Here is a 26,880-nt window from a genome sequence, read left to right on the forward strand (position 1 = left end):
TGCCTGCCATGGGGGCACAAATCCTGTGGAAGGAAGGCAAGGAGGAACCCTCGGAAGTTTCTTAAGCAAAGATGGCCAGGCTCTGTGCCCGGTGACCGGACAATGTGGACATGGTGATTAGATAGCCCTGACCAAGGTCTGCTGAGCTTACAGGGTGTCCCATGACCCATAGGAGGCCTGACACAAAAGCTCAGTCCAACTCTAGCACCTGGTTAGTGCCCGGCGGGGCCAATTAGATCCTTCCACTACAGGCGTTTAAATGTGAGATCCACAGAGAGCCGAGCAGTTGGTAGCAGGAGCAGAAGCCAAGAGACACCCGGAGAGAAACAGCAAGAGAGAGAGAGAGGAGCTGGATCACCTGGCGGCTCAGCCTGTGAGGAGGGATCGGAGGCAGACTGCGCCTGCTGCTTAGGGGCAGCGAGATAACCCAGGCGCAGATCTGTATCCTGAATGACCTTCCAGTTCCTGAACTTCAATCCAGTTTTCGTGAGGCCTGGCCCGGTGGCCTTTCCGGAAGGCTTTTCGGAGACACGTGGCTGAGTGGTGGAGATTCCGGCCGGCCTTGCTTCCACAGCAAACTCCCGTTACTTGGGGTAAACTCGGGGCGCTCTGTTCTTTGCAGCCCCAAACAGCACAATCCGCAGGGGCTGGCTAGCACTTTGCCTGGCACAGAAGCAGCGCTAAGTCCCTGCAGGTGCTGGGATGGCATGACCGTCCCCAGTGACAACCTTCCTGAAAACGAAAGCATTCGGGTTAGAACACTCAGGAGTGTGGCCTCCGCCTTCCGAAAACCACGCTACACTGGGATCAATGGATTAAGCTCATTCCGCCCTCCCATTTCCAAATCCATCGACACTTCTGCCATGAATCTCTCCAAGGACACAGTGAGCATCCTCCTGTCAGCCAGGGTGTGTTTGGAGGACTCGACTTCCATTCCACTGAGTCTGTAAACCACAGGAACGACGGCAAGAACGATTTCCCTCCCACACCAGCCTCATGGACAAACCTCCAGAGCAGCTGGTCTTGGGCTTTCACGTTTAATAATATGTGATCTTCCCCCCACATAGTTCCCCTGCCCTGTGGTCTGTATCAGCAACTTAAGGGTCATCTACTCCCCAACAACCGGATGAGCCATCAAAGAAGAGATCCCTGAATGTAAACTGAGCCTGCGTATGCCTTCCCTGGCTCCAGCCAATAAAGTCAAGGAGGTCCCTCTGAACCCAGGGCCAGTGGCTTCCGAAAGCTGGATTCTGCTTAGCAGAGACATACCTGGCATGGTCCATTATTTTACAGGTGGAGCTCAGCTCGTGCTCTATGTGAATGAAACCTGTTTGTGGGTAGAGCTGTGTGCAGGGTATAAGGACTTACCCTCCTCACGACCTCTATTAAAGAAGGCCCTCGCTGTTTCTGGTGGCAAATAACCAACAACAGGCAGGCCTACAGGGTCTCCTGGAGATTGGGGACAGGAGCTGGTCCCCACGCCTGGAGCGCAGCCCCCATGGGAGTGCCCGCTTAGGGGTCCCATCGACATTTTTTTTGAAAATCTGGATAAAAGTAAGTCTAGCTCAGCCTCCCTGCCCTGTTCCCCATCAAGTGGTCTCGCGCCTCTGGAGTTGGGGTGTTGAATGTATGTGCCTACCCCGCGCCTGGTGTTAGGTTTCAACAGCATGAAATGGAGCCTAGGACGGAGGAGCCGGCCAGCCTCAGAAGCCTCCTGCCTCGCCTGCCATGTAATACATGATATGCAAAGCCTCTGACTTCAGCCAGCAGATATTTGGAGACCGTGTTGGCCCCGTATGGGACTCAACTAATGTGTGTTTAGGTCGGAAAGCGAATCAGAGCAGCCACCGGAGGGCACGTCACGGAGTGAGCGCCCTATAAATGCATCCCCGCTCTCAGCGTCCCCTGGCAAACACTGGGCTCCCCTCGCTGGCTGCTCCACACCTCTGCTCGCCTCGCTCGGAGAACTCGGCCCCCAGCGCCTCTCCTCGCCACCGCCTTCTTCTGCCCCGCAGAGCGGCCAGAGGGCTAGGTACCGAAGAGGAAGGACAGCCTTCACAGGCGGGAGGATCGCGCAGGATAACCCTCCACCCGACAGCGCGCCCTCCTTCCGCGCGGGACGAAGCCCCAGTCAAGTTCGGATTGCCCCCTCCGGTGGGACCGCGCAGCGCTCCGCACACGCCTCCGGATCCACCCGGGAGGAGGCGGCGCGAGCCCGGCAGCGTCTCCAGGCGCTGAGCGCTCGCCCTGCACCCCGGGAGGGGCGCCTCGAATCGCCCACTCGCACCCGGAGCCCCCGCCGCGGGAGCTCGGGCGCCTCCTCGCTGCTCTCCTTTTACCTCTTCCACCGCCGCCTCCCGACCCCTCCCCTCCAAGGGCCCCGCGCCTCCCCTCCCCCACCTGGCCCCCCGGCCCCCGGGCCCGGGCTTTCCAGGACCAGCCTGCGCTCTTGGCGCCCTCATGTCTTCAACCGACTCCCTGCGCTGGTTGACGTGGTGTCTCGTTCGGATTTCCAGGCCAGACCTCAGCTGCAGCGGCTGCATCAGCCCGGTCCACCCCGTGCACCCCGGCGCGGCGCCCCGAGAAGGCGCAGAGCGCGGCCACCGCCGCTGAGCCGCCCGCCGCGCCCCGGGCCCGCGCAGCCCCAGCCCAGAGCGCCGCGCTCGCAGCGGTGTCACCCCCCGACCCAAGGCAGCGGCGGCTGCTCGGACTCGGCCTCTGGGGGTGCGGGGGGCCGGCGGGGGAGCTGTCGGCATCCTTCGCCCTTCTCGCGGCGGCGGCGGCGGCGGGAACCTTGGCCGCCGCCTCCCGCGCGCCCTCCCGCGCGCCCTCGCAGCCGGGAGCGGCCCCAGGATTGGGAACTCGTCGCGCCCCTGACCTGTGGGGCGGGGCTCCGCGCTCCTGCCCGCGGCCCGGATGGGTGTACTGGCTGGGACTTGGGGCTCCTGGAGTTAATGTCCAACCGGGGGTCTGCGGAGACCGGATCCGAGGTAAGTGGAGGCGCGGGCCCCGTGGAGGGGGCGGGTGGTGCCCGAGTCGCCGGCGGGCACGGCAGGCAGAGGGGCGCCGGAGGCAGGGGGCGCGGCTGGACCCCAGGGCAGGCGGCGGGATGGGAAAGAGGAAAGAGGAACCGAGGCGCGGGCGACGAGGAGGGAGAGAAGTTGAACGCGAGAGAAGCCGGCCTTGCGGAGGGGCGAGTTGCCCTCCCATGTGAGCAAAGATCTGGTGCCCCCGGGGCCTGTGGACCCCGGAATGTTCGAGAGGGGGCAGTTTCCCTCCCCGACTCGGCGGGGCGCTCTTCTGTCAAGTGCGCGGTTGGGGGTCATCTTTGGACCCGCTGCGATCGGAGAGCGTCCTCCCGGGACGTGCGTCTGCAGAGATATTGCTGGGAGTGAAACTTACTGATGATCTTGTTGGGTCTGAAGGTGCTGAGGACCTGACACAGGGAGCTCCCCTCCTCCGGGCGCGGGCGGGCTCACATTCCTCGCCCTTTTCGGAACCCGGCGGCTTGAACGATGCTAATGCCTGCAACCCAGACTAACCACCCCGTCGAGGTTCGGACAGGGTCTCCCTGGACGGGTCAGGACTCGGGCCTCCACCTCAAACACACACTTGAACCTCCCCAAGGCCTCCGCCTGGCCGTCCAAGTGTTATTTTCATGGCCTCTTTCCTCCCGTGCTCTAGGCCACTTTGCCCACGGCACGCCCTCCACTACCTTGCATCCCCTCGGGGCAGATTTCCTCGTGGTTTGATTTCCAGCCCCACCCGGTGAAAACAAACCCTCATCCCTGCAGGGAATGTCCTTTCTCTGGACCACCACCACTCCCACCCCCAGCCTTTTGGCGCCCCCCTAGTTTGGGCTGTGGAAAACGCGCCCGCAGAGCCGACGCGCGCGCCTCGGGGGGCGGGGGCTGCCCAACCCCGTGCTCCCTACTTTCTGCTTATTGGCGGGACTGGCACAGTCTTCCGGCTTTGGCCACGGATGTGTCAGAGCGCGCTCGGCTCCTCAGGAGTTTGAATCTACGCTCAAAGCATCCCAAGGGAGCGATGCCGCTTCCAAACTCACGCACAAACCTCTTCCCACAAAACCCTCCAAGCGAGAGCCACTGCGCGCCCACCCGGCCCGGCCAGGTCTCGCTCCCGCGGCTTCGCAACGCCTTCGCTTTGGCCGGGAGGGAGGGACGGAGTCGCCTCTTCAACAAGTGTTAGGTGTCCGGGAAGCCCGCAGCGTCCTCGCCCCCAACTCTCGCAAGGGGTTCAGGTGACCCCGAACCTGAAACCCGGCCTCGGGCCCTTTAACAGAAAGACCCCTCTCCAGACTGGCTCCAGAAAGCGCCCCTCATTCTTTCCCTTCCCCCAGTCTTGGGCCCCAACGCGGGGAGCGTAAGTCCTCTGACAGCCTGGGATGGACACGAGGCACAGTGCGGTAAAGCAATCAATCCATTTCGGCAACTTCTGTCCTCGCCCCAAAGGAAAACCCCGCGCCGCCTCCCTTTTCTCTCCCTGAGATCTGGATCTTGAAGGCAAAACCCAAAGACGCCTCCCCGCCTGCCAGGCTCAAGAAGGCGCGGAGGCTTTGGCGGCCAAGCTGTCCTCCGACTCCGGGAATCTGGGGGGGAGGATTCTAAATGTAGGTTGCGGGGAAACCAGCCCCGGTGCGGTGAACGGAGAAAAACTAGGGAGGGAGGCTGGAGAGGTGGGAGCCCGGAAAGCGGGGATGCTGGTGAGGACATCCCCAAATTCCGGGAGTCGTAGGGGTTTGGGGCGGATGGTAGGGGGACCCTACCTGTGGTTTTTGTTTGTTTGTTTGTTTTTATCGAAAATGACAGCGCAGCCTCCCCGCCTGCGTGGGCGCCGCGGGCCTCCGGCGGCTTCTGGCGCCCCCTGGTGCCGGGAACTCAGAAGCGCCCCGGGCGCGCGGCTGCTTCTGTGGCCACTGCAGCTCCCGGGGCGGAAAGGACCACCAGGGGCCGGCGCCCGCTGCGCCCCTTGTGCCCTGCGGGGACCCGCCTGAGGGGTACAAGACGGGGTGCGGAGGCACCCGGCGAGGCCGACTCGGGAGGAGAGCTTGGTGACCGCACGGGGCAGCTGGTTAAGCAACTCGCGCGCGTAGGAAAGGCGGCAGAAACGCGTCAGGCAGATGTGCTTTGAGAAAGTGATCGGGACAAACCGGGAAGCCGCGGGCGGGCGGGGCAGAAGGGCGCAGAGAATGCCTCCTTGTCGGCCGCTGTGTGTGCCCGGATCCCAGACCCCCACCCCCTCCGGGAACTAAAGAGCCGCTCTGGCCGGAGCCGGCCCCGGCCCCCGCGGCGCTCCGAGGGGAGAATTCGCCCTTCCTGGTCCGGCTGGTGCGAGAGCTCTTTCGGGGCCTGCGCCGCGCCAGCCGAGGGCGGGAACGGGAGCCGGCAGCCTCCTCTGGCGAGGCGGGGGTTGTCTCCCGGTTCCTCTCCTGCCAGCTTCGCCACACTTCTACTTGCGGATCTCCACCCACGTCCCATTTTAAAAGCCCTCCGTCGGCCAAGCCGGAGAAAAGCAAAGCCCCTCTTCATGCGGAAGGGAGCTCCGGTGCCTCTGTCGCTTCCTGCTGGCGAGCGTCGCGAGGTGGGATGGCGCTTTAACCCCGCGCTTGCCCGCTCCTCGGGGCCGCCAGCCATTTCTCACGCACCCGGGGGCTGGCCCCGGGAGAGGGGGCCGCCGGCCTCGCGCCCCCAGTCCTCCCTGCGAACGCGCGTCGCTGCGCTCCCGGCGCCCGGCCCGGGTGCGGTGCCGCCGGGGCCGTGCGCTTGTGCTTTTCCCCGGGTTGTGAACCTACCGGCGAGGCGCCCGGAGCTGCAGGTTGTCCGAGTGCCTGGTCCCTACCGACTCCTGGTCCCTCCCGACAGCTGCGCGGCGACCCAACAGACGCCCGAGGGATGGGAAGTGCGTTAGGCTCCGCAGCGGTGGGAGGCGGCTGCGGAATTCAGCGCTTCCCGGGGTGGCCCGTACAGGAGCCCCGGCGGGAGCGCTGGGTGGGTGGGAGGAAGAAGGGGCGGCTGCTGGGAGGAGGCGGCGAGCCTGGGGATTCAGAGAGAGGACAGGCGCGCGGGTTTTTGCATCACCTGGAAACTGCCTGACTCTCTCCCCTGGAAAAAGTTCGGAGATTTCCCTAGAATCCGTTTTATTTGGAGGAGAGGGGATATTTGACTTGAGAATTCCCTTAGAAACTGGAACACCGGCTTTGGGAAGCCGCTGGGTAACACCGCACCCCGAGGTACCGGCGTTCCCTCCCCACCTCCTGATTGGGTGGAGTTTGGCCCAGAGTTGACCAAACCTTTTCCTGGCCCGTCCGGCCCTACTCTCTAGGGGTGTGAGGACTGTGAAGCCTAAAGGAGCCCCTTCCCAGAGCTGAGCTGAGCCCCCAACTCGTGGGCGCTGGTGGCCTAGGCCTTCCGAGGCCGGTGCATTCCTGTCCCCCCGCCCCGATCCCCTCGCCCCAGAGGCCAGGACTCGGTACAACCGTCCAGGAGTGACTGTGATGGGGCGCGGGGAGCTCGAGACTCGTTTGGGAAGGGAAGGGATTGTAGACTCGAAATCGCGCAAAACTGCACAATTGGAAGTGTCCGGGTATATATATATACCACGAAGGGTCAACATTTTCAAAACCAACGCCCTCCCTCCCTGTGCAAGCTGCAGCAGGGGCTGCGCGCGCTTTATGCTCCCCTGGGCTTTCATGTAGTTGGTGGATGTGCATACCTTTAAGAGGGGGAACTCGTATTTTAAAGCAGTGGATGCTGCGGGGAGTTACGTAACTTAACACAGTCCCACCCCGGCCCAGTCTCCAAGTCGCTACTAACTCCTGGCTCCCACCACCAAACAGGTGCGATGACGTGTGGGCGGCCGGTGGGGTCGGAGGTGCCCCCAGCCTGCCGCTGCTCAGCTGGGCGCGGGACCCGGACCCCGGGCCCAGGGGTGCTGGATTTTATTCTAAAATAAAAGATCTGGCCGCTTATTTGGGCTGAGAGCCGGTTTGCCCGCAGCTGTCTGGAGAGACGGGCTGGGGCGGCGCAAAACAGCGTGGGGGCTTCCTGGTCGCCCCCAGAGAGTGGGGGGCGGGCGTCCCGGTGTCCGCGAGGTGACAGGGTCCTGGTGTCGTCGTATAGGGACGGGGGGTGGGCAGCGGCCCTGGGCCACAATCAGACCCCGGGACGGGGTGTTGAAAGAGAAAGGCGGTTGCGTGCGGACCCCGAGAGAGTGGCTCGGGTCGCCCCTGGGACGGGGCGAGAGTCGGAGATGCCCAGAGAGCCCCGGAGGGGGCGGGGGGCCGAGGTGGAGGGGCGCCCGGGCCTAACCGCGCTCTCGGTTCTCTCGCCCGCGGGCGCAGGTGCCGCCGCCGGCCGGGACTCCAGGATGAAGTTATGGGATGTCGTGGCTGTCTGCCTGGCGCTGCTCCACACCGCGTCCGCCTTCCCGCTGCCCGCCGGTAAGAGGCCTCCCGAGGCGCCCGCCGAAGACCGCTCCCCCGGCCGCCGCGCGCCCTTCGCGCTGAGCAGTGACTGTAAGAACCGTTCCCTCCCCGCGGGGGGCCCACTGGCGGACCCCCACGCACCCCGCCCCCCGTCCGCACGCACCCCAGGCCAGCCCGGTGGCAGCATTACCTCCGACTCGCGCAGGCGCTTCAGGATGCTGCCCACAGGCCTAGTCTGTACATGACACGTGCTGCTGGTTTGCCCAGGACAGAGGGTGTCACGTTTTACGCTGTGCATTTAGAATTCCGATGAACAGTATCTTCTAGACCACCGAAAACACAGTCCTCTCCTCTCTCTCTCTCTCTCTCTCTCTCTCTCTCTCTCTCTCTCTCTCTCACACACACACACACACACACACACACACGTTTGTTTTTTCTTTCTTCCCAAGCCCTGGCCTGAAAGCAATTGGTCTCCATCCTAAACCGCCCTGGCCAGGGAAGAGGCTGAGGTTTCACAAGCCAAACCCGCATCAGAGGAAACATAGGAGGGACGGGATTCCCGGAGCAAGATCTGGGCCGTGTCAGGTCTGCTGGGGAAAGGGCCTGTTCCGGAAAGACAGGGTAACGTGCTGGCTGGAACTGGCGGGAGCGCTGGAGCTCACCCCACAGATGACAATGTTAACTCTTAAGACAGGAAACCAGGTTATGCAAATTAGAAGGTACACCTGCAATGGCGCCTCTCACAGGTGTTTTAGAGGACACTTTATTAGGCCGTCAGCTGTGGTTTAATTTACCCTCCACTCTTCAGAAGTGTATCTGCTGCCTGAAGCCAGGCATGCTACATTACAGGTCAGAGGTCATGGCGGGGGGTAGGGGGGGAGTGTATGTAGGTTTCAAGGCATAACATTTGACACAATCCCCAAATAAAGCAATAGAGAGCTCTAGCCAGGAAATCACCCTGGCTACTCCCCCTCCCATGAGCCCCCAGCTAGTTTGCACTTGAAATATTCTGTGGTCACAGGCACAGCAGAAGTGGCTCCACAAGTCAGCTGTGTGGTTAAGAGTCCCCCAAACCCTGCGGCCTTGGGCTAAGACCAGCCTAGGAAATGTGATGTCTTTATTTTATGCTTCTTTACAACAATAAAAGCATATTCTGCCAGACGTCCCCAAAAAGCTCATTTTTCAAGGCAAATTAAGACTTCAAGAGTGACTTAGGTTAGAAAGAGGACATGCTTGATTCCTTGAAATTAAAGTAGCTGCTCCGAGAGTTTCCGTCACTTAGTTTTGCTGTAGAAACCTATTCTTAAGGGCTTTGGTCTCAAGCGCGAATTTCCGTCTTAGTCTCTATAAATGATTCTGCAATAGAACCTTAAGTGTAAAATGCCCCTCAGTACCAGTGTCTCTCCAATAGTGCCCGTGTGAGCTACACGGCTTTTCATTCATTCGCGTAGCTTAGGCCAGAAGACCAGAGACACAGTGGTAGACGATTGTTCTCTAACCGGGACGTGCAGGAGGGAACCGTGGCTGCCAGATGATGAAGCCCATTGACTCCTGGAGCCCTCGGTGGCATATCTGTGTCCTGACTACCTGGGCTTAGTTAGTGCCAGCGCCTGGGTCTGGCTCTGCTTCCGACAGACTCTGTGACTTTGGACACGTTACTTACTTGCTTGAGAACTCAATGAACGATTTAAAACTGTACAGTAAAGGGAGGCCTTTCCACCCCCAAATGCCAGTGGCTATGAGTTTTGCCCCCCTGGCCCTCATGCCCCTGCCCTGGCCTCCTTTGGGAAAATTCTCATAAAAGACCCCTGCTCATTGGCATCACGGGGGGAACTTGAATGACTATTGACACTGCGCCTCACCTGAGAGATTCTGACTTAATGGGTTTGGGGCGTGGCCTGGGCATCTGGGGGATTTAGATCTTCCCCAGGTGAGTCAGATGTGCAGTCAGGGTTAGGATCACTATGACCTGCTAATACCCTGAGAAAATCTGTGCCTCCAAGATACCACCGGTCACAAAGCCAGGTAGCAGTGTTCCTGCTGATGGGGGAGGCGGGGAGCCTGCTGTGGGGGGAGGGAGATGCCTCCCTTTTCCAAAACGGATGTTGAGTCACAGTGGACAGGATTCTGACTGCTCCACTTACATCCGAACCAGCAGAGCCCACCCAGGGCTGCTGTCTCTATGGGAAGACCCAGTAGGTCCTAGAGGAAAACTTGCAGAGAAACTGGGCCGCCTTCTAAGCCAAACTGACTTCTTTCCAGGTACGTTCAATCCAGTAGCCAGCTGTCAGCGCAGGGAAGGCGGGGCCCTGACAGTGTGCAGGCTCTGAGCACTCTACCGTGCCAGCACGCCCCTGTCACGGCGCTGACGTTTCTATCCTGCGCTGTACACCGTGCCACTGGTTCAGGCTTATGCAGAAAAGCATTAAGTCACTTGTCCCATTTGAAAATATAACGTGCCATAAGCCCTGGCCCCGCTTCCTTTCGAGTGCGGTATCTTAGTGACGGAGCGAAGGCTCTTGGACGCCGCCACAGTCGTTCTGTGCTGCGCAGAGGGGACTGGGCTGCGCCCCGCCCATGTACTCACCCCGGGCTTGCCTGTGTCCTGCCGGTCCCAGTGTCAGTGAAGCAGTCAGGATCCTATTCCGAGGATGAACTGCCCAAGTAGAAATGATAAGTGGCTCACTTGCTTCCCTAGAGGTTGGCTACAAAGTAAATGGGCTGTGGCCACCCCCTGTAGCAGCTGGAACGTACCGAAACTCGAGGATTTGTGATTTTCCTTGTGGGGCATCCAAGACTCTTCCTTTAGCTATCTTTGTTCTTTTATTTTGCTTTTTGCCACTATCTTCCCCAAAGGTGACTAAGGCAGGCATGAGGAATCTAGAAGGTGGAACCCACAGGCGGCATAGCACTTTAGAGCTACAAGGAAGCCCAAAAAGGCAGATTGTGTCCAAGAGTTCCAGGATGGCAGGAGGCAGGTCCGCTGAAGCTGGGGCCAGAGTGTCCCCAAGCCACGGACACGCGCAGAGAGCATTTGGTTTTGCTGTTGGGGGGAAACCCTTTATGTGGGAGGAAGGACTTCAACTATCGACTAAAACCATCTTGCACAGCTTGCGTGAATTTAGTAGTTAATCACAGTCGCATACCAGGTCGCAGCTGCGGGCGAGACCTAAAGGTGTTTCACAGAAAAGGCATAAAGTGTATGTGGTTTTAAAAGCTGTGATCTAAAGGCATGATGCGTTTAACAAAGAGTTCATGTGTGGCTGAATGTGCCAGGCACTGTCCTCGGTGCTGGGGGGCCCTTGGTACACATAACAGACAGAGTCCCTGCCCTCATGGGACATACTATCCGGTATGGAGGACGTGCGGTACCATTTGGTAGCATTGTAAACTGAGAGTAAATGGGGAAAACCCTGGACTGGTAAAGTGGGCTTTTTTTTGTGGGCCTGGAAGCCGCTAGAGGAAACATTGAGCGTTGTTACACTGTAATTACAGGCCATCCACAGTTTGTTGTAATATAGTGGGATTATGCTCCCCCTGCTTGGTAGCAAGTCACAAAATTGCCTATAGGAACCATCTTCTAAATCAAGCTAGCAAGTAAACCACGATACAACTGAAATATAATTCACAATATTATTAGGTTAGGGCAGCCGTGGGCAAACTACGGCCCGCGGACCGGATCCGGCCCGTTTGAAATGAATAAAACTAAAAAAAAAAAAAAAAAAAAGACTGTACCCTTTTATGTAATGATGTTTACTTTGAATTTATATTAGTTCACACAAACACTCCAGCCATGCTTTTGTTCCGGCCCTCTGGTCCAGTTTAAGAACCCATTGTGGCCCTCGAGTCAAAAAGTTTGCCCACCCCTGGGCTAGAGTCTCTTCCTTCATCTGTAGGAGGGCAGAGCAAGAAATCAGAGCATTTCAACCGCACAAGCTCAGGTCTCCCCATTCAGATCAGACTATGGCTTGGATCCCAGCCTTGCCACTTACCCAGCTATTACTTCACATCTCTTAAACCTCAGCTTCCTCATCGGTACAATAGGGGTAATAGTAAGCCTGCCTCCTGGGGTGGCTGTGAAGGTTAAATGAGGTAATGCTGCGTAAAGCCCCAGAGATGAGGATTGTAGTTGCTGTTTGTCACCCTCCTGTTTCCAATGGCCCATCACCATGGCCCCAAGGAGCGCCTTTCCTCCCACCGGCCTCAGCCAAGATGCCACTCCAAATGGCAAATTTCAAGCAGCGCAGCATAATTCGCAGAGTGAAAGTAGCGCAGGCCTTGGGGGGAGGCTATTTTGGGCCCCACCATCATGGGGTTGGTCAGCACGTAGGCAGGTCAGCCTTGCCTGGGAGTCTGCCCCTGGGTCAGCTCCCCCCGGCTCTTCCCAGGTTTCCCTTCCCCCATCTTCTAAGCTCACATAGTTCCTATGGGATTTTTCCCATCCGATCCCATAGTCATGTTGGGGAGACCCTCCTCCCCTATGGGGAGAAAGGAGCCAGGGCAAGCGAAGAGCTTTATGTGCAAGCGGCCATGGGGCTGCGAGTTGGAAGCCACCTGTATTAAGAGACTGTGTTTCTGTTCTGAATGATCCCAGCTGGATATTTAATTTAAGATGTTTCATAAACCCAGCAAAACGCTTTAGTGAACTTGAGTAAACGTTCCGCCCTTGGTTATCCAGCTAAGGATAACCAGCTGGTTAAATGGTAAGCTTTCAAATGGAATGGGATGGGATACAGAATAAATACACCATCCATCTATTGCTTCCTATAGCTATGGGGACTATATGAATGAGCGATACTGTAATAAGGTGACTATCTGAGCTAGAGAGGGGCTCTTGGGATCAAGAAATTGCATGTCAGAATGAGAAAAAAAAATTTTAATAAAAACAGGGGCTGGGGGAAGAAATTGCATGTCAGACTTTTAGGAGTCACTGATTCCTCACTTGAGATCTGAGTCCAACATCTCACTCTGGCCCCAGGCTCAAGACCTATTTCAAACTGTGGCTGTTTAGAGAAATCTATTTCAGGCTTAATTTGAATTGGCCCGTCTTAGGACCTGATCCAACAGCCAAAGAATTCTGCTCAAAGGTTCTACTTTTGCTGATATGAAAATAAAAGCTATCTGGCATGTTCCCCTTCTAACATCCCTTTCATCTTTGTTTATGTAGTACCAACTTTTATTCAGTTAAAACACTTGCTCTTTAATTAATCACTTGAGCTCCATCAAGAAGCAAGTATTAAGTATCTTTTGCACCAGGCCCTATGTGGTATCTAAAGGCAACACTGTGAACTTAAATAGCTTATGATCTAGTTGTAAACTATGGATGGCCAGATGGGTGGGTGGGTGGGTGGGTGGGCAGGCGGTTGTCAGTCTGACAGATACCTTTGTCTGCCAGAGATTTACGTTAGCTGCGGTCACGGTAAGAATTCCTAGCAACGAGGTCACTGGAGTTTGGAGATCATAGCAGGAAAGGACTGGGGGAGAGGGAGGATTTGAGCTGCACTTGAAAGACGGGTATTAGGAAGGGGAGGAAGAAGGGAAAGAGCACATTCCAGACCAAGGAGAAACATGGGCAAATTTGTGGCCACCATATGGGCAGGGGGTAGGTGGTGGATACAGGAAGAGGCCAGACCCGTCGCCAAGTACTGGGAACAGGTGGCGGGAAGTGGTGTGAAATTTAGGATATCTCCGTAGGTGATACCCAGATTATGAGATGCTGTGAAATCCAGGAAAAGAAGGTGCTTGCTCTGTTCTTTGATGGCCGTGGGCGCCCCTGGAGCTCCTGGCGCAGGCAGGCGGCAGCGAGTGGGATCTGGCTGCAACACATGTCACCCTGTGGAAGTTACACAGGTGGCCGGCTGCTCGAGAGTGGGGTCTACAGCACAGGCACAGTCTTCACTTTGAAATATGATGCCTTGTGTTTTGAAGCTTCTAGGTAGAAGCACAATTGAGCCCACCTATCAGTCCTCAAGTAAGGGACTAGTGCCTCTTAGTGGCCCACATGCTAACCCTGCTTTTAACAAATAGGTTTTATGTCTTGTCCTAAAATTGAGATGTTTGAGCCCCAGCAGACGAGAGGAGATTAGTATCCCCATTTTGCAGGTGAAGAAATAAGACCTAGAAAGTTGTTCAAGGTCACAAAATCAGGAATGGTGAAGCCAGAATTCAACCCTCCAACTTCTAGCGCCAAAGCCGGTAATTTTGCCCTCACATAGACTGTGCTCCCATATCAGAAAACTAAGATCACTGGTTTGTTTAAAATTACATCCACTGCCCCGCCGGTGTGGCTCAGTTTTTTGAGCGTCGACCCATGCACCAAGAGGTCGCCGGTTTAATTCTCCGTCAGGGCACATGCCCGGGTTTCAGACTCGATTCCATTTCTCTTTCTCCCTCTTCCTTCTTCTCTCCCTAAAATCAATAAAAACATAATTTTTTAAAAATCTCTACCCTTTAAAAAAAAATACATTGACCAACACTGAAGAACAGATTCCCAGGAAAATCAAGCAAGCAAGCTAATAAATCTCTGTTAGGCCCTTTCCATGATTTTGTTTGGGCTGCAGTGGGCCTGGGCTCATATTATTAATGGCTACTTCACAGACCAGGTCAGCGTGTTTTAAGGAGAGAAACATGAATTTCTCTACGTTCTCCAGTAACACAGATGCCTTTGACAATGAGAGAAGGCTCCCTAACTGTTCGGGACATAGCAAGGTCTCCTCAAATGCTTGCTAGTCTTACTCCTTTGGGAAGCTTCTGGAAGGTGCTTCTTCTCAGATCCCTCCTCCTCTGCCCAGGGAATGGGGAGTTCACCTGGGAACATGCGCCAATGACTACCACAGGGGGAGCAGGAGAGGTGTGCATGGGCAGTGAGGGTTGCCATGGAAAACAACTAGTGAGCTCGGTGGAGACAGAACCCACTTTTGTACGACTTTAATAACTGAAGTGGGGAGTCGTGGTTTTTAAGGTGTCAGCCTTTTTTTTGCTTTGTGAACTTGCACCCAGGATGTTGTAAACTACTGATACGTCTAAGATGACTTCTGTAGCTTTTTATCATGAGTTCAGTTACTTGTACCCAATGTAATATCCAGCCCGTTTGGGAACTGTATCTGGACTTCACATATATTTTTGGAAAAACCTTGACCCGGCAAATTTATCTTATTCAATTCCTAAAGAAATATTAAACTGCCCGGCCCAAATAAATTGACTTTTGGGTCAGAAAAGGGCCAAGTTCATTTTCAAGTCAAGTACACATGTTAACATACATCCATGAAAACCATCATACTTGTAGACCTTAATTATAGGATGAATAGAGGGACGTGTGGATGGCCAGACAGGCAGATAAAGCACCAAGCCTCGGCAGAATGAAGACAGCACCACCTGCTTCAATATTCTTGGGTTATTCATCTGGGACCTTCCCTCATGAGTCCTCATGTGCCTTCACCAAGTCTCTTGTTAGCATTCTGCTTCATTTTTATTTTCTGAATCTTTTGAGGATTAGTTCCCAGCAAACCATCAAGTAGCTCAGCGGGTAGCTCCTAAGAATAGGGAGATTGTCTTATGGAACCACAATCCAGTTACCGGTCTCGGGGAATTTAACATCGATACGATACTGTTACCTAACAGACAGTCCATAGTGAATTTCCCCACTTCTGCCAGTCGTGTCTTTTGTAGTTGTTTTCTTAATCGGGGATCACATTTGATCGCCGTGTCTCTTGATTCTCCTTTATTCTAGAATAGCCCCCAAGCCTTTTTTTCTCATGACACTGACATTTTTTAAAAGCCCAGCTGTCTTGCCTGCTGCCCTGCAGACTTCCCTTCTGTTTGGATTTGTGAAGGTTGTAGGTGATTAGAGTGAGTCAACCTCAGGATGCCAAGCTCTAGCCTCGGCTTGTCCCCAGGAGCCATGCGAGCCTGATTGTCCTTCCCTGCACCTTCAGTGTTACCCTGGTCCGTGCCTCCCCGTAGAAGGAGTGAGGTGGGGGAGAAGCACAGCTCTCTCAGTGAGCAGGAGGGCGATTGAGAAAGGGGGGCCGGCTGCAGGAGTGTTTGCAGGCAGGCCAGTTCTGGGAGAGACAGCACGTGTGCAAGTTTGAGGATCTGGACATTGACTCTCTTAAAACAACCGACGGGCACTCTGGAAAGTGTTCCTGTGCCCCCAGAGGGGGGCCAGCCTCAGTCCCAAGGCACAGATCTGAGCCAGAGGGCACACAATTATTCTTCATGGACCGAGCAATCAGCTGATGCCTGTAAGGTTCATGTTCGGGCACTTCTAGAAACACAGAAGACACAGCACAGACTCCCAAGACAGGCCTGCTCCTCTGCCCACAGAACACAGACCACCATGCCGGGGCCCAGGCCTCTCCCGGGGAGCAGCGGGACCAGTGTCTCATCCCCTTCGGGGAAATCGTGCCTTGTCTACAGCCGGTGGAGTGGATCTTCACGCCACTGAGGAATAACCACAGACGTAACGACCACGTGCACTTACCTTACACCATGTGTCCGGTGCTTTCAGGCACTGAGCTGAAACCTTTTCTTCCATTCGGGGAAAGGGGTGGCTATCCCCATTTTAAGGGGCGACTGGGACTCTGTATGGTTAAGCAACTTAGCCCGACTCCAGACCCAGGGCAGCCCAAGCCCAGCACTGGCTCTTGAGACCATGTCACAAGATGGCGTCCCGCCAGCCCAGGACACGGCAACACAGCGACACCGCGACAGCACGACGGAACTCTGGCTACGACAGAAAGTCAGCAAGGAGAAAAGCCAGGCACTGGGGTTTTGTGAAGGGGGACGTTTCTGAATGAAACTTAGACCTGATTATATGAAGGGTCAAGGGATTCATTCCAATAAATGTGTTCACTGGGCGGAGGGGAGGAAGTCCTTCCCCACGCCTGACCACAGGGTCTACCTCACAGGCTCAGATGATGGAGAACACTTTTCTCTCCCAGCCTTGCTTTTTCTTTCTTCTTCTCTTCGTTCCTCCTCTTCTTGCCCAGGTCCCCCAGGCCTCTTCCCCACAGCTCAGCTGGCCCTGGGAAGGGCTGGGGGTCCCCGGGAATCCTGGGCCTCTCGGCCACAGGCAGGCTCAGGTGCCGTTGCTTCTGGGTTCCATTGGGGTTTCCCTCTGGTGCCTCTGGTGACCCCACAGGGGTTATTTTCCCCAGAGGCTTGCTGTGCACTTCCTCTCATCGGGTCACTTTCTCGCCCTTCCCCACCAAGTTTATTCCAAGGGCAGCAGCCGAAACCTGGTGCACACTCGTTAGCATGCGGCGTTCATTGCTGACTGCGAGTGCTTTTTGCTCACACCAGGTGTGCGTGGATTAGCTAACAAATGGACACCCCGTTGGCTGTTTTCCTGATTTAAAAGCAGGAGAAAGGACATCTTCCCCCCAGGGAAGCCAGGCTCTATTACTGTAAAATTATTAGCATCACTAAAATCAAAGTATGGACACAGGTGGAAATCAGAGCAGGGTAATTAGAATCTGAGGAACAAAATGGATATAGTCTGTCTGCCTGAGTGAGGGTTGGTTTTGTTTGGTTTTTTTGTGGCAGGGGGAGGGGGTTTGTTTTTTGGCTGTTGGTATTCATGCAGCAATTTCCATTATAATTCAGACAAGTTTTCTTAGTTAGTGGTAGGATTAAAAAATTCAAGATACAGTCTAATAAATAAGTGTGTGCACTATTGGTCCAAGGAGGTGGAGATGGGAAAGTAAATGACGTTTTGGTGGGCAAAGTGGCTGTTAAAAGTATACCCTGGGCCCCGATTTCTATTTCTGAAATGGTTTGCAATCTGGTAGATCTTTTTCTTCTGCCTTGAGAGGATCCAGAAATGCAGTTTTAAAACAACAAAACACGGGTGTTTTTACAACGCAAATACTTTTCAAATAAACCGGTGTCATTATGCCTTATTGTCAACAAACCATGGGTTGTGGAGAGCTGCACTGGTAGCTCTGGCAGTGGCCACGGCGGCTTCGTAGACTGCTCTGTGGGTGACTGTTCTTAGCAAGTAGGTGCTGGGGGGGCCCTGGTGAAGTTAACCCAAGAGGATGGTGCTCCATCCAAAACAGGAGCGCGAGGACGCTCGTTACCTAATGTGAGACGCACGGCACTCCAGGGCGTAGTGACTGACGGACTATTTTTTTAAATTAGTTTAAATAAATGGCCAAACGAACACTTTTAAATAACAGCAGACGACAGAACTTGGTGGGATTCTTCAGGAAACTGGAACATTCTCAGGGACTAACATGACACATTTCAGAGGTCGATGAAGGTCAAATGAGGACCAGGGTCGGCCGTGTCCAGGACAAGCTGTGGGGCTCTCGCGATCCATTCGGTGGCTCCGGCCTCGGGGACAGGAGCTGAGTCCGACCCACACATGCTTCAAGTAGCAAAATCAGAGATGAAGAAGAGAGGAGATGTTAAGAAAGTGGCAAGTGTCCTGTTTGGCTTTTGGATGCTGGAGACTGAAGGATGGCGGTGTAGGCTGTCCTCTCGGGGGTCAGATGGAGACTGAGGTGGAGGGGTGTCTCCCACTAGAATCGGGGGGGTTTGAGGCTCAAATACAGGACCCATTCTGCACATTGCCTCACCTTGCCTGGACAGGGCACAGGAAGAGGGCTTTGTGTGTTGACAGGCGCTTGGTGGTGATTATTTCAAATGTAACTGTAGAGCCAAGAGGTAAACTGAAAAGGTTGAGAATTAGAACCTGTAACACTTCCTGTGCGGTTTCCCGGCCCCTCGATAGTGGAATGCTGGGGACATCCCCGAGGTGGCCCCTCCTTGACAGAGGTGACCAAAAACCAGGGTTGGGCAGCACTGTCCACCAAGACTCTGTCCACATCTTCGGCTTTTAGGCCTGGGAGGGGCCCAGAGGGTCTGGTTGACCTCACCGGGCTTGAGTGACTAGTCCAAGGTCACGAGGCTGGGCAGGGCTGACCCAGACTGGCATCCCGGGCTCCGTCCTCTCCAGCTCTGCCGCAAGAACCCGCACTTGGTGCCAGGGTGCGTTTGAGGAGCTTCCGGAGACGGGGCCGCTGTGTCTGAATCGGCCGCTGCCCTTGGCTGCCGGCTTTCCGGTTTCACCTGGGCGGCCGCCAGCTCTGCCTGCGACCGAGGCGCAGGAGCCAGGACCTGGGAGAGAGGCCCCTGAGGCCACGCTCTCCCTCAGTGGGGACAGGGTGCTGAGCTCCGCGGGCGAGGCAGCCTAATATTAGAATTCATACTGAATCTTCAACAGAAGGTGCATTTCTCACTTCCTGCTCCGAATGTGGTGGCTGACCATGCACAGGTGGAGTTAACTGCTTGGCTTTTGGATGCTGGAGACCGAAGGACGGTGGCACAGGATGCCCTCTCCGTTCGAAAGCCTCATGGTAGTCAGAGCTTTACCTAGGAACAAACAGGCATCATGCAGAACTGCAACGAGTGTGAGCTTTGAAACCAAATCAACTGGGTCCACATTTACGAGGCCTGTGGCCCTGGGCAAATGCTGATCTTCGCTGAGCCACACTTTCCCGGTCTGTAAAGGGGCTGTAATATTCAGCTCCTCCTTTAGCCTTGCAGAGGTGTGGCTGGGTTTAATGTTAGCTCTGTGTGAAAGTCGGCATCCATCCCACCTTTATATTGGTAAGGTGTTTAAGTGCATCAAGGAAGCTGTTTTTTAAAATATAGAATGAAATGTTGTCATGTGAGGGATTATAAAAGACCCCACTAGGTAGTTCTGATAATATCTTAATAGTAGTAAAAGAAGCTCATGTTTGTACCTGATGGAAAAAATAGCTAATCTAAAGAATGGTGTAGCCCAGCTGGTGTGGCTCAATGGTTGAGTGCTGACCTATGGACCAGAAGGGCACATGCCCAGATTTCAAGCTTGATCCCCAGTGTGGGGCATGCAGGAGGCAGCCAATCAATGACTCTTATCATTGATGTTTCTGTCTCTCCCTCTCCCTTCCTCTCTTAAATCAATAAAAAAGTATTTTTTTTAAATGAATGACAGGAATTTTCTTGAGAGGTTATAGGAATCTTATACTGATCTTTTCATATAAGCATTCAAGTGTTTATATATACATATATGTATGATTGTCTGTATCTATATAACTACTATATAGTGTACATATATATAGTGTATATATACATATATATAGTATATATGTGTATATGTATATGTATTGTAGAGAGAACTATTTTTCATATACTTGGTCTACAGAGCAAGGTGGACTTTACCTGGGTACAGGTAGGCAGAGAATGTTAGGTTAAATGTCCCCCACTTGGGGGTTCCCACTTGCCTCCTGTCTGGGGGCAGCCTCTAGGGGAGCTTCTCACATGAGCAGGAGCTGCCCAGCACCTCCGCAGCCCCGCACAGCACACCCAGGGGCTAGCGCACCCAGCGCCGGGCACTACCTGGCGTGCAGGCATCTGGGCGCTGGTTCCAGACCCTCTCACCTCCGTGGCCTTGTGTGGGCAGTAGCTTGCCCTGTGGTCCTCAGTGCGCTAACCCTTGCCCGGGCGCAACATGGATGCCGGGCGCTTTGCAAGTACAGAGGCCGGTCCTCCCTGGAGCAAGCCACACCCGGGCCTGAGCCCCTGAGCCCCAGTGGCCCAAGCTGGCTCAGAAGATGCCTCCTGCTTCCTGGGACCCTGGGGGACCTTCCCTGGGTCCCCTGAGTCCCCTTCCACCTGGCCAGGGGTCATCCCCTCGCGCTGTAGACAGCTTTGCACAGCCTCTCTCGTGGGCCCATGGCTTGAAGACAGGCTGAAGGCCGGCCTAGTCCCAGCCTAGTGGGGTGAGAGGGGGACAGCTCTGCAAACATGAAATGACCCCTGCGATTGAAACCCAGCTCGCCTGTCCTGTTGTTAAGAGCCATCTGGCACTCAGGAGGCACTCTGTCCAGCCGAGGCCGGCCTCCGCAAGGCAGCGTTTGAGTTCTGTACTTTCAGCGTGGCTGCTGCAGGGAATACTCTGAGGTCTCACCGCTGTTCCTGCAAAAACTCAATTAACTTTAACTAATAGTCACTCTCCCAGCCCCTGGTTCCCGAGGGGACGTATTTTCCGCCATGATCAAGGGAGGCGGAGTGTGCTCCGAGCGGCTTGTTCTGGGAGTCGTGCCCCGCACAAGGTCCCGTGTGTTTAAATAACTGTGTATACAAAGGGCACATCCATGTGGAAATATTTTAAACAGGACGATGCCAGGATATTCGGTTGCAAACTGAAAAATGACTTAAATGCATTTGGGTATTTTGATTTTTCAACAGCTTGAGCTTTTATTAATTTCAAATATTTTTTATTGATTTCAGAGAAGAAGGGAGAGGGAGAGGGAGAGATAGAAACATCAATGATGAGAGAGGATCATTGATTGGCTGCCTCCTGCACGACCCTCACTGGGGATGGAGCCCATAAACCCGGGCATGTGCCCTTGACCGGAATCGAACTTGGGACCCTTCAGTCCACAGGCTGACGCTCTATCCACTGAGCCAAACCAGCCAGGGCAAAAACTTGAGCTTTTAGATGGACTTGTTTTCCAACTAAGATCTCTCCCCGAAGTTGGTCTGGGAAGTGAGCAAGTGTTTTGTTGTTTTTTGTGGTTGTTTTTTTTTTTTTTTTTTAAGATTGTCCTCTTTTGTGGTTGGCAGGTATTTTACTATCAAAGTTAATACTAATGAGGGCCATTCGTGTAGCTGACAGTCTGCCAACCCCTTTATAGCATAAAGAACAAAATGATATGACATTAAGTCTTAATGTAGGGAACCAATCCAAACCTCAGTGCCTTTCTTCCCCTCGGCTGGGTGAATTCCTGGAACACTGAGGCAGCGTTGGGCTTCCGGCATTCGCCTGCCCGGACCGGGGTTAAGGCCTCAGCAGGATGTTCGAGGACAGGCTCAGTGAGGTGCATGGCTCCTGGCACCCCCAGATACCTAGGCCGCTCTATGAATGAACTCAGTCAGCATCAAAGGGCCCGGAATTGGGAATTTAGTGGAAGGGACAGGATTATTTGCTCTGTGGTTTAGAAAATATACTGTTGCCCTTTTCTGGTTTCCAAAATATATATCCTTATAAAACTTTCAGCATAAATATTTATTTATTTATTTTGCTCTATTTCTCCATAAGAAGAAAGGGGAGGAGGAGAACTCTTCAGCTCAATAAGAGTCGCCTATGGCCTGAACTTGGGACTTAAATATTTCCACAATGACAACAAGTAGGAGGGAGGTTTTCCCACAGAAAGGAGAAGTTTTTATTAACTACACCCCTCGGTTGAACACATCGAACATTTCTCATCTGCTTCCCAGTGCCAGGAGGCCTTTGAATTCAGGGCATCCCTCACCCAAAAGCCTGCGTGGTTGGTGCATTTACCCTGCCACTTGCATCATCCCCAAAAGGCCAAGTGGCACTTGAAATAGGGAAAAGGGCCCTGGCCAGGGCAGCCCAGTGGGTTGGGTGTTGTCCATACACCTAGCGGTCACTGATTTGTCCCCAGGCAGGGCACATGCCCAGTTTCGGGCTTAATCTCCAGTTGGGGGCATGCAGGAGGCGGCTGATTGATGTTTATCTCTCTCCCTCTCCCTTCCTCTCTAAAATCAATAAAAACATATTTTTTAAAAGATAAAAGGACTAAACAGCCTCATAATGAAGTATAAGTATGTCCCAAACATTATGGAAGAATGCTTATACTAAAAATCTATCCCCTATTTATCTGAAACTCACGTTTAACTAAGTGTTCTGTGTTTTGTCTGGCGAGCAAAGCCGACGGAAAAAGGCATGCGGTCAAAATGTCTTAAAAAGGAGGGAACATGTTTGTCAGGAACTTTGAAAGTATCTGGTAATAAATGAGAACATTATAAATGCTGATTCAAATCATTATTATAACCCTAGTCACATAAAATTGTAATTTATCATGTTATATAAAGTAATGAGTCTCTACACCAGTGTAGGTTGAACTTTAGTAAATCCAATGTTTCCCCATTAGTTTATGTTAGAATTTTAGTAATGTTTCATCCTCATTTATAATTAATCTTCAGTTGATTCTGAACCGATTTTAACTTTCTGTGTTCCCAGGTTTTTAAGTTAATGATCTATTCGGGAATCCTTCAATGGCTCCGGGGACCCCATCCTGGGAGTCCTTTGTAAAAACAAAGGGTCTGTTTTGCAATTGGAAGACTTTTCTTGATTAATCGCGCCAAATACAGCAGTTTTAGAAGTTCAAGCACAGATGCCTGAAACTGAGCACACCTAATTTCCCCTTTTATAGCTTATTACTAAAAAAAAAAAAAAAAAAAAAAAATCACAAACAGCATAAGCAGCTCATTTTTCAAAATAAGTCGTTCATTTCTCTAAATTAGAGAGATTTAAAGTTTTGTTTTAAGAAATAAGAAAGCTTCCTATGGAAGTGCAGTTAGAAAGTGTCAGAGGAAGTGGCCAGCCCAGCACCCTCTCCCTCCTCAGTCCTGCTGGGGAAACCGGAACTCGGAACTCGGGGCAGGAGCCCTTGGTGAACTCTGAACTCAGGATGAGGTGGGCATGAGCCCTAACGCTGGGAAGCTGCAGGAGGCTGGCCTGGGGGGTGGAGGGGGGAGGGGGCAGAGCGGTCCGCTTGGAGATGGTTATTCAGCTTGGCTCTCAGGTGGAGAATGACTGTGAGGCGGGCTGTTGGTGTTGGAGCCTTTCATTTCATAGCGGTGTGGTTCGCAGCAGAAGCCCGAGTGCCCCCTGGAAAGATGGGCTCTTTCTGTCCCCCTCTTCATGTGAATGAGTTCACTCCCAAAGTATTGAGGGCCTCCAGGGACCAGATGGTGTTTCAGGCCTCGGGGCCCGTTGGTGAGCCAGCAAGCAGAGGCCCCTGCCTGCTGGGGTTCGCATCTGTCAGAACAGACGTGGGGTGAGTTGTCCCGGGTGATGGCGGGCAGTGGGGTTAGGAGGGCCTGGATCGGGGCTTGGGGGAGATTGCGTTCTAAACAGGAGGTCAGGTGGGACTTGGTGGGGGGCCATTTGAGAAAGGAGTTGAAGGGGACGTGGGAAGGGAGCCACAGGTGCTCTGAGGAACAGTGTTCCAGGCAGAGAGAAAACAGCCCAAGCCCCTGCTCGTGTCTGATTTATGGTTCTCAACCCACACGATTTTGTCACCAGGAGACATTTGGCCGTGTCAGGAGGCACTTTTGTCTGACACTGAAGGGGGGGGCGGGGGCATGCTACTGGCATCTAGTGGATAGAGACCAGAGATGCAGTTAAATATCCTACTATGCACCAGACAGCCCCCAACAGCCAAGAATGAATGATTTGGCCCAAAATGCCAATAGTACTGAGGCTGAGAAACCCTGTGTTCAAGGAACAGTGAGGGGGCCAGGGATGCTGGAGGGAGGCTGGGAGGAGAAGGTGAGGTCAGAGGGAGCAAGGGCTGGGGGTGAGGCAGTGCTGGGTTAGGTAGGGCCTCAGGCCCTTGTGGACTTTGGCTTTTCCCCCAAGAGTAATGGGGAGCCATTGGAGGGTGTGGAGCAGAGCAGGGGTGTGAGCAGCATGGACAGTTTTAAGGGTGCTGCTCTGGCTTCGGGTGGAAAATGGACGGGAGGAAGGTAAGGTTGGGATGAGGGAGTCATCCTGGCAGGAGATGAGATGGGGCATAGGCCAGGGCGGAGTAGCTTCGGGACTTCTGGGCAGCAGAACCGTCCCGTGCCAAATTTTAGACATCGGGCACCGAGGTGCTCTGGGGATGTCACACGATCCCACTCTGTTCATTACTATAGTTCATATGTAATATAATGTATATATATAGCCTATAGATGGATAGATAGACAGACAGATGGATAGACAGACAGACAGATGGATAGACAGATGGATAGCTAGATAAATGGCTGTGGTTAAGTCATGTCAGCTGGATTTTGTTTTACACAATAGGATACCCGATACCTGTCTTAACAATCAGTTCATGACAGAACAATTGGACGTGGGTAGGCACAGTGTAATCCTTCCCTGCTCTAACACAGTCTTGGAAAAAAACATTCGCTCTTGCTAACAACTCCTTTGTGGTATATTTCTTTAAGGCACGTATAACCCTAAACAGACTAAATCGCCTGAAAATGAGATGAGGGGAGCACAAAAGGTCTGGTCCCTAGTAAACGGGCTTTCGAATTACTCTCCTCTTTCAGAAATGTATTAAGTTGTTTAAATGGTTCATCCTCTCTCACTTGACCAGGGAAAGCAAATGCCGAAACACAGCAGAAAACACCAAGAGAGCGAATTGCTGCTTCTGCCCAGAGGCCTCAGACATCATAGCAGGGGCCCCTCATCCCTCCATGCGATGGACGTCCCTGAGGCACACAGGCCTTGTCCTGTTTTAACCAAAGACAGTGGGAGTCACGTGACAGCCTGCAGCAGCGGCTGGACCCACCTGGGGGTCACACTCCACCTGTGCACACACCGCCTCTCCTTGTACTTACGGCCAACACAGTTCATTGTCATCTTGCAGAATTACCATATTTTTTTTTAATCTCATGCTGCTGCGAGAAAGTGGTAAATTAGCCTCTTAGTGAAAAGTAATCTGTTCTGCAATCTCTTAGTGTTTTTTTCAGGAAGTTTTAAAATAGACTTGCCTTCAGGAGCTTTTCATTTGTTCCATCAGAAAGACTCTGGCCCCTCCACCGCGCAGAGGTGTTAGGTCGGGAGATTTCAGGGAGGAGCACTGGGTTGTAGCCATGTTGGGAGACTTCCCATCCAAAAAATCCTTTGTTCAGGATTTCCATGGATCGCCTACATCAGAATCCCTCCAGGGCTTGGAAAAGCTGCAGACTCCTGGCCCCCTCTCACACCCACCCCTAAGGGTAGGCATCTGCCTTTCGGGTGAGCGTTTTGGGGCTCATTCTCAGTGTGGGTGATCCACTACTCTAGGCTGTTTTCAGTCAAGAAAACCGGCTCTGAGGACCAGCCTGCTCACAGCAACATGTTGAAAATGGACATGTTCTTCCAATGAAAACCATGCCTCTAAGGATGTGTTTTCTACAAGGAAGCGTGTCACCCACGGCTCGGTCTCTCTCAACAGAACTGTGTCCTCCTGCGGAGTGTTGGCGGGTGCCCGTCAGCTCTGTTCCGGGGGGAACAGGGGTCACTTCGCCGGCTGGGCTGCTGGCTTTGCTGTGCGTCCCGTCCTGGCGGAGTTTAGGTGGCGCTTTGGCCTAGAAGACAGCTGGCAATGATCACTGTCGTCGTCTCACGTTTTCTCTTTTCTCTCTTCTCGTTGAACAGCCAATATGCCAGAGGATTATCCCGACCAGTTTGACGACGTCATGGATTTTATTCAGGCCACCATTAAAAGACTGAAAAGGTCCCCGGACAAACAAATGGCCGTGCTGCCTAGAAGGGAGCGTAATCGGCAGGCCGCCGCCGCCCACCCAGAGAACCCCAGAGGGAAGGGCCGGCGGGGCCCGAGGGGCAAAAACCGGGGTTGCGTCCTAACCTCCATCCACCTGAATGTCACGGACTTGGGTCTGGGCTACGAAACCAAGGAGGAACTGATCTTCCGGTACTGCAGCGGCTCCTGTGAGGCCGCCGAGACGATGTACGACAAAATATTAAAGAACTTGTCCAGAAGCAGGAGGCTGGTGAGTGACAAGGTAGGGCAGGCCTGCTGCAGGCCCATTGCCTTCGACGACGACCTGTCGTTTCTAGATGATAACCTGGTTTACCATATTCTAAGGAAGCATTCCGCGAAAAGGTGTGGATGTATCTGACTCCGGCTCCAGAGACCGCTGTGTATTGCATTCCTGCTGCGGTGCAAAGAAAGGGACCAAGGTTCCCAGGAAATGTTTGCCCGGAATGGAAGATGAGGACCAAGCTGGAGGAGGAGGAGGAGGAGGAGAGCCATGTGGGAGCCTGGGACAGAGAGATCCAGCTACACAGACCTGGACAGGAGAGAGGAAACAGCGTCTGGATTCTCCCGGACAACAGCCGATGCCACCAGAAGCCCAGGGCTGGTGTCCCTGGGGGAGGGGTTGCCATGGTTTCATCTGATGCAGCCCGCCAGCACCAGCCCACCAGTCCACCAGTCACGGGCACAGTTGCGGATGCACTTGAAACTAAACCAGTGTGTCTCCTGTGGTTTGTTTTCACACATCGGGAGACACCGGGGAAACGGAATCCTGGTGTCATTCCTTGTCATTACGTTTTACTGCTGAAAGCAGGGAAGGTTTATTTTTCTGTCACTCAGTGGAGACATACCCCGGAAAGGAGGGGGGTGGCGGGGAAGCAAAGACACAGAGACAGTAACCTTTGCATCTGAAAGTTGAGGCCTGAGGTTTACTACCACCAGCATGTAGGGAACGGCTGGCTGGTGATTCATTTTGAACTTGGTGTGTGGGGTGGGAAGAAGTTGGCTAGGAACCTAAAAGGCTGTCCTCAAGACTAAAAACCAACCTGAAAGTGTTTCCTTTAAGGCCTTGGAAACAGGAAACCGGTTGCGGTTCTC

The 26,880-nt window shown here is 53.8% G+C and overlaps 1 protein-coding gene across 1 annotated transcript; it reads left to right on the forward strand.

Annotated features, from left to right (window-relative positions):
* The first annotated feature begins 2,933 nt into the window (after positions 1-2,933).
* GDNF (glial cell derived neurotrophic factor) lies at positions 2,934-26,423 on the forward strand. The gene is made up of 3 exons (XM_070411415.1): positions 2,934-2,990; positions 7,361-7,534; positions 25,662-26,423. The coding sequence occupies exons 2-3, from the start codon at positions 7,387-7,389 to the stop codon at positions 26,144-26,146; spliced, it is 633 nt and encodes a 210-aa protein (XP_070267516.1). The 5' UTR covers positions 2,934-2,990; positions 7,361-7,386; the 3' UTR covers positions 26,147-26,423.
* The last annotated feature ends 457 nt before the right edge of the window (positions 26,424-26,880 follow it).

Source organism: Myotis yumanensis, unplaced genomic scaffold (genome assembly GCF_028538775.1).
Source record: "Myotis yumanensis isolate MYYU_CA2020_CCGP unplaced genomic scaffold, mMyoYum1.0.hap1 SCAF_4, whole genome shotgun sequence".
Lineage (NCBI taxonomy): Eukaryota > Metazoa > Chordata > Mammalia > Chiroptera > Vespertilionidae > Myotis > Myotis yumanensis.

Excerpts from the sequence above, each read along its gene's own strand:
- GDNF (XM_070411415.1), top strand. The coding sequence starts at position 7,387 with ATGAAGTTATGGGATGTCGTGGCTGTCTGCCTGGCGCTGCTCCACACC. Across the intron at positions 7,535-25,661 it reads CTTCGCGCTGAGCAGTGACT|CCAATATGCCAGAGGATTAT; the intron begins GTAAGAACCGTT and ends CTCGTTGAACAG.